This window comes from Xenopus tropicalis, chromosome 10 (assembly GCF_000004195.4).
Source record: "Xenopus tropicalis strain Nigerian chromosome 10, UCB_Xtro_10.0, whole genome shotgun sequence".
NCBI lineage: Eukaryota > Metazoa > Chordata > Amphibia > Anura > Pipidae > Xenopus > Xenopus tropicalis.
The window spans coordinates 7,727,829-7,742,322 of NC_030686.2; the positions used below are offsets into that span (position 1 = coordinate 7,727,829).

At 40.3% G+C, this 14,494-nt stretch overlaps 1 protein-coding gene across 1 annotated transcript; it reads left to right on the forward strand.

Moving 5' to 3' along the window:
• The first annotated feature begins 232 nt into the window (after positions 1-232).
• On the forward strand, positions 233-9,614 carry krt15.1 (keratin 15, gene 1). The gene is made up of 8 exons (XM_004918697.3): positions 233-923; positions 3,044-3,126; positions 4,333-4,489; positions 4,568-4,729; positions 4,821-4,940; positions 6,494-6,714; positions 7,715-7,743; positions 9,322-9,614. The coding sequence occupies exons 1-8, from the start codon at positions 510-512 to the stop codon at positions 9,396-9,398; spliced, it is 1,263 nt and encodes a 420-aa protein (XP_004918754.1). The 5' UTR covers positions 233-509; the 3' UTR covers positions 9,399-9,614.
• The last annotated feature ends 4,880 nt before the right edge of the window (positions 9,615-14,494 follow it).

The following is a 14,494-nucleotide window of genomic DNA, read 5'->3' on the forward strand; positions in this document are numbered from 1 at the left end:
AGTTCATCGATGGGCTCTTGGCAGAGATGCGCAAACAAAGAATAATGAAAAGAACAAGATAAAACCAAGATTCAGCTTTGCGCTTGGTCATCAATCTTGACGTTGACCTTAAGAACATAACCCTTGTATTTTGTATTATTTGTCCCTCTGCAAACAAGGAAGTGTGTGTGTCTTTGTCTAAGCTGACAGAACTCCAATAAATGCAAGCTGGCCCTTGCATAACAATCATAGCCTAAAGGATAGAACTGAATCTGAAGGAGGCTTTTTGAGAATCCAAGAGAAAGAAACCTTGATACACATCTGTCACAGAAGCATCTGTACTAAGTAAAGTTTAATATCTGGCATGTCTCCAAATAGGAGGGACATTAGAAAATAACAAAAAACAACTTTGTCATGACAACACCAGTTAACAGAATAAAGGGAGCCTCATTCAGCTTAGGACACGGACAATCCAACTGCAAGCTCAGTAGAGTTTTCTGAAGTCTTTTTGCTTCTCTGCCAATCTCATCATGAGCTTTAGCTCTTCTAGAGTAGGCAGATTATCTACTGGTGTTTATGGAGCACCATCAGGTCTTCAAGGTGGTTATGGAGGGTCAGGGATTTCTAAAAGCACAGTTAGACTGACGTCTTCAGCCTTGGGAAGTAATGACCTGTCTGGATTTGGTGGCAGTGGAGCTTCTGGCTTCAGCACATCCTTGGCTTTCACCAATGGAGATGGCTTGCTGACTGGGAATGAAAAATCCACCATGCAGAATCTGAATGACCGCTTATCCAATTACTTAGAGAAGGTCAGATGTCTGGAAGAAACCAATGCTGACCTTGAGAAGAAGATTCATGGGTGGCATGAGAACCAGGGGTCAGTTACTGTGCATGAACAGAACTACTTGCCATACTTTGCAACAATCGATGAGCTACGTCAGAAGGTATGAGGAAGAATGTAATTCCCTTTGACATGTGTATTCTATAGTAAAACGTAATTACCTTCAGTGGTGGATGCAAGACATTATTCTTGTTTATGTACATTAAGTCAATATCTATTGAGATGACTGGCAACAACCTTTATTGCTGTAGAACATAACTGCACATCCAGAATTCACACTCATAGTCAATGGATGGAAACTATATAGATAATATAAGTAAAGATACATTTTGCATGTTATATTAATACATAATATTGGCTGGCATCATTGGGTAGTTACATATAGTTACATAGGGTTGAAAAAAGACCAGAGTCCATCAAGTTCAACCCATCCAAGTAAACCCAGCACACACAACCTATACTGACCTATCTATACACTCACATACATAACTATATATACAACTACTAATACTAACTGTAGATAATAGTATCACAATAGCCTTGGGTAATCTTAGATATAGTCAAAGAATCTTAAATAACCTTCCCAGGTCTTAAGCACAAGACCTAAAGTATTTTAAAAGCTTTGCAAATTACCCATCTGTTTTACTTCACAAAGGACATTTTTACCAGGTTTATTGATGACTAAATATGAATTATGACCCTTCCTAACCACAATATTGATAGACTTTGCTTAGTAAGAGCAACAAAGAAACAGTAAAATTGTTGTTATCTTTTTAATGTCTCCCATTTGTCTAACAGTTTTATATTGATTTTGGAATCACAGGCTGCTTTTTATTCGCACCAATAAATGGGCAGTTCCCTCATATATGGTCATTGTAGACTCTGGCTGTAAAGCACTCTGGTTGCTTCATCATAGATTATAGTGATTCTTTCATTTCTATGTAAACTTGTGTTTTGTTGGGCAGAAGGATCTTTTGCTTATCAAAAACTGACAATAAAAAGTTTATATTCCAAAATGCACAACCAATTCTTACCCCACAACAGTTTCTCTGGTGATATATTGGTTCATCAAGCAGTTTTATCTTTGCCTTAGCTACCATTGTCCATTGGCCCCTAACCTTACTTCTGACCTCTCATAGCCCTCCTCTTGTGTTGCCCTGAATAAAGGAGCATAAGCCAATGACATAGGGAGTGTGGCCATCTCAACAGGGCAGTAAGAGGAAATCTCCATAGCAGGGAGACCTCCTTAGATTTTGTCATAGACTGTACTGAATGATACTACAGACGGTGCAGACATAGGTATTCCCCCAATACTGAGCAAAATGATACAGGAAGGTTTGATGGTAGATTGGTCCTTTCTAAATGAAAAATACTATAAAGAAATTTGTTCCTGGTATTTATAAAAAAATGTAACATGAACAATCCCATAATGCTTCCTGTTGATTCTACCCCAGTTTTATGGAAGGTCAGGGAGACATACATCTCCAATATACTTTGCGTACCTAACAACTATTTAGTAGTGATAAGCGAACTTTTTCCCCAGGCACGGATTCACAGCAAATTTCCGTATTTTGCCATTGGCGAATTGTTTTGCGAAACTTCCGTGAAAATTCGCTGCGGAAAAATTTGTTGCGCGGAAATTTTTGGTTTGTCGGGTGTCAAATCGGGCGCGGTCGTTTTAAAAAAAGGCCGCGGTTGCATCAAATAAGGCATGGTCGCATCAAAAAGCACGGGCGACAAAAAAATAGACGCGGGCGACAAAAAATAGACGCGGGCAACAAAAAAAAATCACGCAACAAATGCGCTTCATGAATTTTTCGACAGATTCGCTCATCACTACTATTTAGACATATACAGTATGTACTAAAAATATTGCTGGATCACGTGAATGCAGTAAGGCTTGAAAATTCAGAGTCCTACCATAGGTTCCAGTATTCAAAGGAAGTACTCATCAACAGGTAACAGGCTGGCTGTACAACTTTCAAATTCAATCCAAGCAGTAAGGCTTGATCCCAAATAAACAATCAAGGATTCTAGAAAGCTTCTTCCGTGCTTGTGTAACCCCAAAACATAAGTATAAAGCATATGTGCTGTGGCCTCTGCTGAGGCTGCTGAGGTTGGACCAGACTCAAACTCACTAGGTTTAACCAGACATAGACAATCTAAGCCAAGTCCATGTGTCACTATTCTGACTGAACTATTGATTCTCCTTTTGTACCGCAGATCCACGCAGCATTTATTGATAAAAATCGCGTCCTTCTTGGGTTGGATAATGCAAGGCTGGCAGCAGAAGACTTTAAATTTAAGTGAGTTAATATAGATGGTTTCAGCCATAAGGCTAGGTGAGAACATTGCCATAGGTTGCACTCTGCAAGGATGGTGAAAGCTCACATGGAGTGCAAGCAAGAAGCAGCTTTTATTGAAGAAAGAGAGTGACTCCTCCTTGCTCATCCATTGGAAAAACATGGGCCTCTGGAAAGAGAAATGGTCTACCAGGAGGCCAGGATGTGAGATGTAGCAATAGCAGTATTGGGGAGCTCAACCCTCTGTTAACTTACCCAAACGGGTATCAGGTGCAAATACTGGAAGAACCTCACCTTGCAAGTTTCTTTTGTCAATATTTTTGTCTCCAATAAAGCCTAAATGTTAGGTAGTCCTTGTTTGTATGTATATTTTTATACACATAGGAACTTGTTGATATAGAACAGTGATCCCCAACCAGTGGCTCAGGGGTAACATGTTGCTCACCAACCCCTTGGATGTTGCTCTCAGTGCCCCCAAACCAGGGAGTTATTTTTGAATTCCTGACTTGGGGGCAAGTTTTGGTTGAATAAAAACAAGATTTCCTACCAAATAAAGCCCCTGTAAGCTGATAGGGTGCATAGAGGCTGCCTAATAGCCAATCACAGCCCTTATTTGGCTCCTCCATGAACTTTTATGGTGCTTGTGTTGCTCCCCAAGTCTTTTTACATTTGACTGTGGCTCAAGAGTAAGAAAGTTTGGGGACCCCTGGCTTAGTGGCTCTTTGTCACCCAATGGTAAAAAAGATTATTTAAGGCACAGCATGAAGGCCAAACTTCAACCAAGACTAATTAGTAAGGATAGAACATATAAGTCCTCCTTCTTCTCTTTTCTAGTACTGCATTATTCCTTGGAACCTAAATTCCAAAATATCTCAGAACCACTATCCCCCATATGTAATATAAGGCACTAACTTTGCCCAAGAGCATGAACCCATAGCAACCACTAAGATGTTTGTTTTTAAACAAGTTTCTCACCAACCCCTTTGGATGTTGCTCCCAGTGGCCTCAAAGCAGGTGCTTATTTTTGAATTCCTGGCTTGGAGGCAAAGAGAGCCTTCTGTAGGCTGCCAGTCCCCATAGTGCCAAATAGCCAATCACACCTCTTCTTTAATTGTGGCTCATTGGTAAACAAAAGGTTGAGGACCTTTATATAGAGCTATATCATTATACACACACACACTCACAAACACACACTACTTGTTTTGCCAGGTATGAGAATGAACATTCAATGCGCTTGAATGTAGAAACGGATATTAATGGTCTCCGCAAGCTCTTGGATGAGATGACCCTCTCTAGGGCTGATCTGGAACTACAGATTGAGAATCTTAAAGAAGAGCTCACCTATATGAAGAAAAACCATCAAGAGGTGGGGTTCAATAGCCAAGGTGTGATAGACTATTGGTATTTATGGAGCTTGTGACTCTTATTTTTGGCTTATTAACAGGAAATGGGTGCGAAGAGCCAACAGGTGATAGGAAACGTAAATGTGGAAATGGATGCACCGCCAATGAATGATCTGACCAAGATCCTGAGTGAAATGAGGGAAAATTATGAGTATCTAATGTCCAAAAACCGTCGGGATTTAGAAACTTGGTATCTGTCACAGGTACAGTATCTATTAAAACTTGATATCCCACTCACTGTATATCGCTGGTTATGTGTCAGTGGATCATGACATTGAATGTTACTGGTTCCAGAGTGAATCTTTGCAGAATAAAGTGGAGTACATTACCGAGCAGACCAGCAAGAGCGAAATCACAGATGTAAGGCGTAATGTGCAGGGATTGGAGGCCGAACTGCAGTCCCAGTACAGTAAGGTGAGTCTTCTGCTGGTGAGCTCAAACATCATGTCTTTCTTACTTATTGTGGTTTTCAATCACTACAATATTTTTAAGTTATTTTCCAATATACTTAACGGAATTCTGTTATGGGCCAAACGATAGAATTAAGGTCCCCATACACGGGCCGATTCTAGCTGCTGATATCGGTCCCTTAGACTGATTCGGCAGCTAATCGGCCCATGTATGGACACTACCGACGGGCCTTCCCGACCAATATCTGGCCTTAAAATCAGCCAGATATCGATCGGGCAGGTTAAAAAATCTAGTCGGATCGGGGACCGCATCGGCTCGTCCCCGGACCAATTTTGCCTCTACCCGCTGTAATAATTCGATCTTTTGGCCCCAGGGCCAAATCGATCGAATTAGCCTGGATTCTCCCAATATCTCCCACCCGTAGGTGGGGGATATCGGGAGAAGATCCGCTCGCTTGGCGACATTGCCAAGTGAGTGGATCTTAAAGGGGAAGGAAAGGCAAAGTCACTTGGGGGTGCCAAAATGTTAAGCACCCCCAAGTGACTTTAACCGCTTACCTTGTACCCCGGGCTGGTGCCCCTGTTAGGAGAAAATAGCACCAGCCCGGGGCACCTGGAGCGCATCGCTTCCTCCTTCCGCCTTCCACTTCCTAAACTGCCGGTGGCCGGGCATGCACAGTAGAGCGAAAAAGCTGACTTAAATGTTTAAGTTCGGCTTTTCACTCTACTGCGCATGCGCGCGCAGCGAAGCCGGAAGGAGGAAGCGCCGGCAGCTACCCCGGGCTGGTGCTGTTTTCTCCTGACAGCGGCACCAGCCCGGGGTAAAAGGTAGGCGGTTAAAGTCACTTGGGGGTGCCTAACATTTTGGCACCCCCAAGTGACTTTACCTTTCTTTTTCCTTTAAGGTGTATGGGCACCCTTACAATGATGGGAGTAGGATCCGATGGAGTAAAGACTGCATCAATGACCCAATGCGGTCCCTGATCGACATCTGGCCAGATATTGGTTGGGTAGGCCCACTGGTGGTCCCCATACAAGAGCAGATAAGCTGTCAAATTGGTTCCAATCTGCAGCTTAAATCTGCCTGTGTATGGCCACCTTAAGTCAGCAAAATCATTTATCTGCCCAATAATCCATTGACTGGACTTTGAACATCCTACCCAGAAACTGAGGGTTGTAGTATTTTGTCCCATGTAGTTGACATCTCCAGAAACAGTAACTTTACATCTGCAAAGAAGGAGAATAGCTACACACATAGTGAAGGCCATTAGAACTGTCTTGGCAGCACTGGCACCGGAATCGGTTCTAATTGGACTGGTTCATTGGAAAAAGGCCATGGCAACATTTGATTTAACCCAACCAACACTGTGAATCCTACAGAGCAGAGTAGCCCCCCAGGAACATGTATCTAAAAATGACAATTTAATTACCCCCCCCCCCCACATATATGCACCGTTCCACATCTCCACTCCTCCACACCTCCTATAAAAACGAAAATTATGTTAATAATGATCTAAATGATGTTTAAAAATCTATTTTATGTTCCATAATCAACAGAAAGCTGCAATAGAAGATGCTCTTGCAGACACCGAGGAGCGCTACGCCATGCAGCTCAGTCACATCCAGTCCATCATTGGCGGCATCGAGGCTCAGCTGTATGATCTCCGATATGATCTGGAACATCAGAACCAAGAGCATAAATCTCTTTTAGCCATTAAATCCCATTTGGAAGCAGAGATTGCCACCTATCACAAGCTGCTCGAGGGCCAGGAATTCAGGTAACTGTGAATTTATCAGATACATCGATTTGGCAATCTCAAATCTTAGAAAAAAGTACAAATGTATAAGCTGGTAGGAGCAGCAAGCCAAACATTGCATACTAAAGTTGCTTTGTGGTGGGATATTACCTGAAAATACCCCAAATAAAACAAAAAAGTTTATTCAACTATGCAATAACAAATGTAAAAAAATTACAAGTGTTTATGAATCTCCTAGTAGGGATGACCGGTAGGAAAGACCTGAATCCATCATTTTTGAATGTGGCAGAATAGAGTAGGGTTGTCTAACTGAAGGCCCTGGGCCTGGATGTGGCTCCACTATATGACATCATCCAACCTGCTGAGGTATTATTGACCCACTACATGTACAAAAAAATTTGACCAAATGGTTCAGCCTCAATGGTTCACCCAGGCACTTGTGTCCTTAAACATATTCTGGACATGGTACAAGCCTACGAATAAGCTCTCTTCATGGAAAATGTTGACCAGCACCAAACAGAGGATTCACTTTCTAGACCGGGGATCCCCAACCAGTGGCTCAGGGGCAACATGTTGCTCCCCAACCCCTTGGATGTTGCTCTCAGTGCCCCCAAACAAGGGAGTTATTTTTGAATTCCTGACTTGGGGGCAAGTTTTGGTTGAATAAAAACAAGATTTCCTACCAAATAAAGCCCCTGTAAGCTGATAGGGTGCATAGAGGCCCCTAATAGCCAATTAATAGCCTAATAGCCTAATAGCCCTTATTTGGCTCCTCCATGAACTTTTATGGTGCTTGTGTTGCTCCCCAAGTCTTTTTACATTTGACTGTGGCTCACGAGTAAAAAAGGTTGGGGATCCCTGTCCTAGACCAAAAACATTTGCTAAGTTGTTTTACCCAACAGACTAATTTCCAGCTAAACATATGAAAAATCCATAATAATTTGGATTATTTTAAAATAATTGTACTTGAAAATAATGATATCAATATAAATAAATTAAACATAACTATTTTTAATTGCAGCATTGGTGACTCAAAAAAGGGGAGTGGAGGTAAGTATATACTAATCCATCAATCTGTCTATCACTATTGGGGCATTGACAAAAATTTTTTTTTTTGTATTTTTTTTCTGCCAAAATATGATTTTGCGAAAAACCACTCATAATTTTCTTTACATTTATTATGAGACAAAATTGCAACAAATCTGAAAGAAAGAATACGCCATCGTTAAGACCACGTATAAGTCAATGGCCGGTGTCCTTTATACAACTGGAAGATCTTTTTGTTTGTTTTTTGGTTTTAGAGGTTTTTGTTGTTTTTTTTATGATGGCATTTGTGCGCCAATACAAAAAGTCACGGTTTTCACCTATTTTTCGGGTCTCTCTTCGTTCCTGCTTTTTCAATTCGGATCTTTTAATAAATGACTAGACATTCATGAGTTTAGTGGTGGTTTAAAAAACCTCTAAAACCATGAAAACAAGAATGTTGATAAATGGGCCTCCCAGGGTGGGATTTTTTTTCCACAATTTGTATTTTTTTGCTCAAAAATCTGATTTTGTGATGGAAAAACATACTTTTTTGTGATCTATTATGCACCAAAACTGCAACGCATTCGAATGAAAAAATACACCGTCTCCATAGCTGTTGAGATCATGTAGAAGTCAACGTCAGATGTCCCTGTTTACTACTGGAAAATCTTCCTTTGCTTTGTGGTTTTAGAGGTTTTGGGGTTTTTTTCACTTGCATTTGTCCAACAATATGAAAAAGTCAAGTTTTTTCCAAGTCTTTTTTCGTTCTACTTTTCCCGTTTGGATCTTTTGATAAATTACTAGACATTTTTGGTTTTTTGAAAACGAGTTTAGTCTTGGTTTAAAAAAAACTCTTAAACCACAAAAATCCCAATGTTGATAAATGTCCCCCTAACATTATGAAACTCCACCCTCCCCCATATATATGCTGTAGGAAATGAGGAGATACTGTATATAGTTGCTGCAACAGGAAGGGGTCACAATAATCACAATTTATGCACTGTTGCTGCTTTATAAATTTCCAATATGTCCCTTTCAAGGCATTTGAAACAAAACAAAGTGTGTGGCTTGATTGAAGGGTATTTAAAGGAGAAGTAAAGTCATAGATTCAATACATTAGTGCCACCTAGAACTCTATATTTATTCTGCAGAAAGCTTTACCATACCTGAGTAAAGAGCAGTAGTAGCTTGGTCTTTATAGCTTCCTGCTGCAGCTCTAGCCATTGGTAGCTCAGATTACACATTCCTAAGGGAGGGGGGAGTGAGTTTTATGAATTCTTATGGGAGGAGGAGGAGGAGCAGGAGAAAGAAGAGAGCTGCACAGACTCCAGCCCGGGGAAAGAAGGATTTTTCTGGGAGACAGTCAGATACCCAAGAACATGTTTACAAAAAAGGAGACAAGAAACCCAGTGCTTCCTCAAGCTATCATCTTTTTGAAATACTGGCCTGGCTAAGACCGATGTTTCCAATAACTTAATTCTTTATCTTTCTACTACAGTACCTCTCTGTACTCCACTCCTATTAGCCACTATACCCAATTCTAGCAGTAGTAATCGTCACTAATTGCTCTATTGCAACAGACTATTTTCTTCTGTCCTGTAGGCACTGCCACCATCACCACCACCATCACTACAGTTGTGAAAGAAGAAGAAGTGTCTTCGGGTCAAAAACAGAACTGAATTTTACCTTCACGTGATCCTATAACAAACTGACGGAAAGTCTGCCCCAGGCTGTGACTTGATTCTAAGCAATAAATAACTATTTGATGTCTTCTTGGTCAAACAAATATGTACATGTAATGAATCTGCTCTGAATACTTTCTCTCCTTTACTCTCTGCTCTGAATACTTTCCCACCTATACGATGCTCTATGTGCAATTAAAAATTGTAAAATAATAAGTGACTAAAGAGGAATATTTTTTATTATAAATGCAAATTTGTTTTTACAACTTTTATTACACTTCCCCATTAAAGAAATGCAGTCGTAATGAAGATCCACGGAATATGTCCTTTGTAGTCCCCTTTGTTTCTAAATCTTTTTGGCCCCACCCTTGCTATCAGTAAAGGTGGCCACACACGTGGCGAACAGCGATCTTTCGTGCGACCATCAGTCGCACAAAAAATTGTCAGACTCGCCACCAACCTTCAGGGCTGAAACGGCAGGTAAGGAGGTAGAAACAATAGGATTTCTACCTCCTTCTGTCGATTCAGCCCTGACGGCAGATTTTGCTCAGGCGCCTTCTATGGCGCCCGATCAAAATCTTTTGACCTGGCTGATCGGCGAGTCGACCGATATCAGCAGCTTCCTGCGATACTGGTCGACTCACCGACTTGCCATACACGCACCGAATATCGTACGAAACGAGGTTTCCTACGATATTATCGGTGCGTGTATGGCCAGCTTTACACTGCTCAGCTCACCGTAGATAAAAATTTTATAAGATGTGGTACTTGGGTAGCATATTTAGAAGTATAGGTATTCCCTATCTGAGCATCTCATTGCCTCAAGGATACCCAAACTTTTTCACACGTGAGCCACATTCAAATGTAAAAAAGTTGGGGAGCAACACAAGCGTTAAAGGTTTCTGGGGCTGCCAAATGAAGGCTGTGATTGGCTTTTTGTCAACTGGCAGCCTACAGGAGGCTCTATTTGGCAGTACCCATGGCCTATATGCCTCTAAACTTGCCTCCAAGCCAGAAATGAAAAAATAAGCCCCTGGTTTGGGGTCACTGGGAGCAACATCCAAGGGGTTGGGGAGCAACATGTCGCCCTTGAGCCACTGGGGATCACTGGCTTAGATACCAGTTATGTTTACTGGGTTGTACTGTAATTGTATTTTGGATTACAATTATGTCATGGGCTCCTTCCTCTATTACTGTATATATGGGTTAGTTAGAAGGAAGGGTGGTCTTATGCAACCATAGATACTTAGTTATGTTATTTTTAAATACATGCTCTAGGGCAGTATTGTCCAACTTGAGGCCCATGGACCAGATATGGCCCACCAAAGGATTTTTATAGCCCCCAGACTTCATTGTAGGACATTTTAATCTAATAAGTATCTGATAAGAAATAGTTGGCCCACTATATGTCATTAGTTGGACAGCACTGCTCTAGGGGTACAAAAGAGTTGGTAGGAGTGACTCCAACAAGTACTAAAGAAAAGCCTTCATCCTAGGCTGTGCTGGTTATTTTTTTTTTGTCAGGCATGGATTTGCAGAGAAATTCCGCATTTTGCCATTGGCGAATTGTTTTGCAAAAATTTGTGGTTGCATCAAAAAAGGCGCGGGCACATAAAAAAGGGTGCAGTCGTGTCAGGAAAAAAGTTAATGGGCGCGTCGAAAAGGGCCCCGGTTGCTTAAAAAAGGGCGCGGCCGCGTCAAAAAAGTCACGTGGTACCAACATTTCACAAATTTTTCCAAGGTTTTGTGAATTTTGCGCCAAAACAAGACTTATCGCTCATCACTAGTGCTGATGACATTCTCTAATTAGTGTAGTCTGATTTGTAACAGGTCTTTTTTTTCAAAAACAAACTTTTACTGCAAAACTCTCATTTGGTATGAAGGCAAAAATGAGAATTTCAGCTGAGTCTGAGTGGCTGAATCTCCTGTTTCCTAGAATACATTAAAAAAAAACAAAAGATTTGTAGTTTTATTCTCTTTTTTTGCTACAGGAAATAAACCACATGATATTGCCCTGTAGGGAAACCAATCATGTCTCTACTGGTTCTGAACTAGAAATGAGATATATAAATTATATATTTAATTTGAGCCTTCCACTTCCCTTCATGCCTGACAGCTTTAACATATTTCAAAGTGAGTATAATTTTACGCGTAAACTAACTGTAAAGATGATATGACAATAATATTCTTCAATTTAACATACATTTTCTTTTTAATGAAATGATTAGTCTCCCTATTCTGCCTCTCAGTCATCTACAATGTAAAGTACAGGTATGGGACCCCTTATCCGGAAACCCATTATCCAGAAAGCTCAGAATTACGGGAAGGCCATCTCCCATAGACTCCATTATAAGCAAAAAATTGATTCCCTTTTCTCTGTAATAATAAAACAGTACCTGTACTTGATCCCAACTAAGATATAATTACCCCTTATTGGGGGCAGAACAGCCCTATTGGGTTTATTTAATGGTTAAATGATTCCCTTTTCTCTGTAATAATAAAACAGTATCTGTACTTGATCCCAACTAAGATATAATTACCCCTTATTGGGGGCAGAACAGCCCTATTGGGTTTATTTCATGGTTAAATGATTCCCTTTTCTCTGTAATAATAAAACAGTACCTGTACTTGATCCCAACTAAGATATAATTACCCCTTATTGGGGCAGAACAGCCCTATTGGGTTTATTTCATGGTTAAATGATTCCCTTTTCTCTGTAATAATAAAACAGTACCTGTACTTGATCCCAACTAAGATATAATTACCCCTTATTGGGGCAGAACAGCCCTATTGGGTTTATTTAATGGTTAAATGATTCCCTTTTCTCTGTAATAATAAAACAGTACCTGTACTTGATCCCAACTAAGATATAATTACCCCTTATTGGGGGCAGAACAGCCCTATTGGGTTTATTTCATGGTTAAATGATTCCCTTTTCTCTGTAATAATAAAACAGTACCTGTACTTGATCCCAACTAAGATATAATTACCCCTTATTGGGGCAGAACAGCCCTATTGGGTTTATTTAATGGTTAAATGATTCCCTTTTCTCTGTAATAATAAAACAGTACCTGTACTTGATCCCAACTAAGATATAATTACCCCTTATTGGGGGCAGAACAGCCCTATTGGGTTTATTTCATGGTTAAATGATTCCCTTTTCTTTGTAATAATAAAACAGTACCTGTACTTGATCCCAACTAAGATATAATTACCCCTTATTGGGGCAGAACAGCCCTATTGGGTTTATTTCATGGTTCAATGATTCCCTTTCTGTAATTCTGAGCTTTCTAGATAATGGGTTTCCGGATAAGGGATCCCATACCTGTACTTGGAATGCCAGGGCCTATTTTGAATCCCAGTCTGGGTACTTCACTACCAGCTGAAAGCCATATGATCCTATTATTGGTACTGGAGTTAAATGGTTTATTGCAGGACTTACCATCTATGTAAAAAGTAGCTGAGAATCTGAATAATCTGTAATAAAGAAACAAGTATTGTGATGTCTATTTCAAGAAAACAAAGCAGAAATAAAAGCTGATATTTTATACAAATATTTCTGATCCCAGCAATGGGGGGGGGGCAAGATCCCTTTAGTGCCCCACAGGCATTTTATCAGTTATTACAAACTTTGACTTGTTACACACGTTGCTGCTCCTGGGCAATAATCCCGAGGCTGCATTCACTGGCAGCTAAAAAATGTGCAAGAGAAAGGGGCCACGAGCGGTGAGATGGAAGATATATGATACGTTTAAGGACAGGTGAGAAGTGTCAATTTTTTTCCATACAGCGATTATCCTAGAGGTTTTTGCACGTTAACTATGTAGCTGCTGCTAACGGGCAATATTTGCTGTTATTTTTTTTCTGACCTGCCCATGGCAAAGGTTATTTTTGTGAAAAAAAACTTATTTTTGGTCCTTATAATATAATATCCATATAATATATATCCTCCATGCTCCCTAACCTTGTCCCAAACACAAAGAGCCCCGCATAACACAGAAACCCCTAATATCCCTATCCCTGTAATCTGTTCCTTCAAACAGTAGGAATAAATACCATTTTTATATGCTGAAATCCAGCTGCAAAACTGTTCTTCTCTTTCTGCATCATTTGTAATCCTGGCAGGGGAGGAGGGACTAAAACACTGATGTTACACATTGTAACAGCTTCTCCTCAGCTTACAGACAGCATGCAGGAACTACATAACCCACAATGCATTGCACTGGGATGTTCCTTATGAAAGAATATATTTGGACTTCAATCATTTCTTAGTTATAGTCAGTTATAGACATATATATTGCTGTTTGTTAAGGCAGCATCCACGGGCTGACCAGGAAAACTATACCCCCCTAACCAACAGTTTATATCATAGTAAGTGGCCTATTAAAGAATCTTACCAAACTGGAATATATATATCAGTAAATATTGCCCTTTTACATCTTTTCCCTTGATCCGCCATTTTGTAATATTCTGTCTGCTTCCTCAGAGATCAGCTGACAGGAAGTAATGTAGCTCTAACTGTAACAGGATGTAGTGTGGGAGTAACAGGCAGAACTCTGCCCATTCATTGGCTGATGGGGCCTAACATGTATGTGTGCCTTGGCTTGTTTGTGTGCACTGTGAATCCAATGATCCCAGGGGGCGGCCCTTAGTACTTAAAATGGCAGTTTGCTATTTAGGATTACCCAATGGCACATACTACTAAAAAAGAATATTTTTATGAAGCAGGGTTTTACATATGAGCTGTTTTACACAGTATATTTTGATCGAGACATTGTTCAGGGGTATAGTTTTCCTTTAATCTCTACAAGATACACCATGACGCTTAACCTCATAACAGTACAGCAGTTCTGATTAGCGTCCTAAATAAAACACTGATCTCTGTGGGAGCACACAGCCCAGCACAAAATGGCGGCTCAAGGGAAAGGATGTAAAAGGGCAATATTTACTGATATGTATATTCCAGTTTGGTAAGATTCTTTAATAGGCCACTTAATATGATATAAACTATGGGAATGAATCAACCCCAGCAATTGCTGTACATTTATTCGAATCAGATCAAAAAGCTTGAAATATTTTCTGTGCGGTGTTTC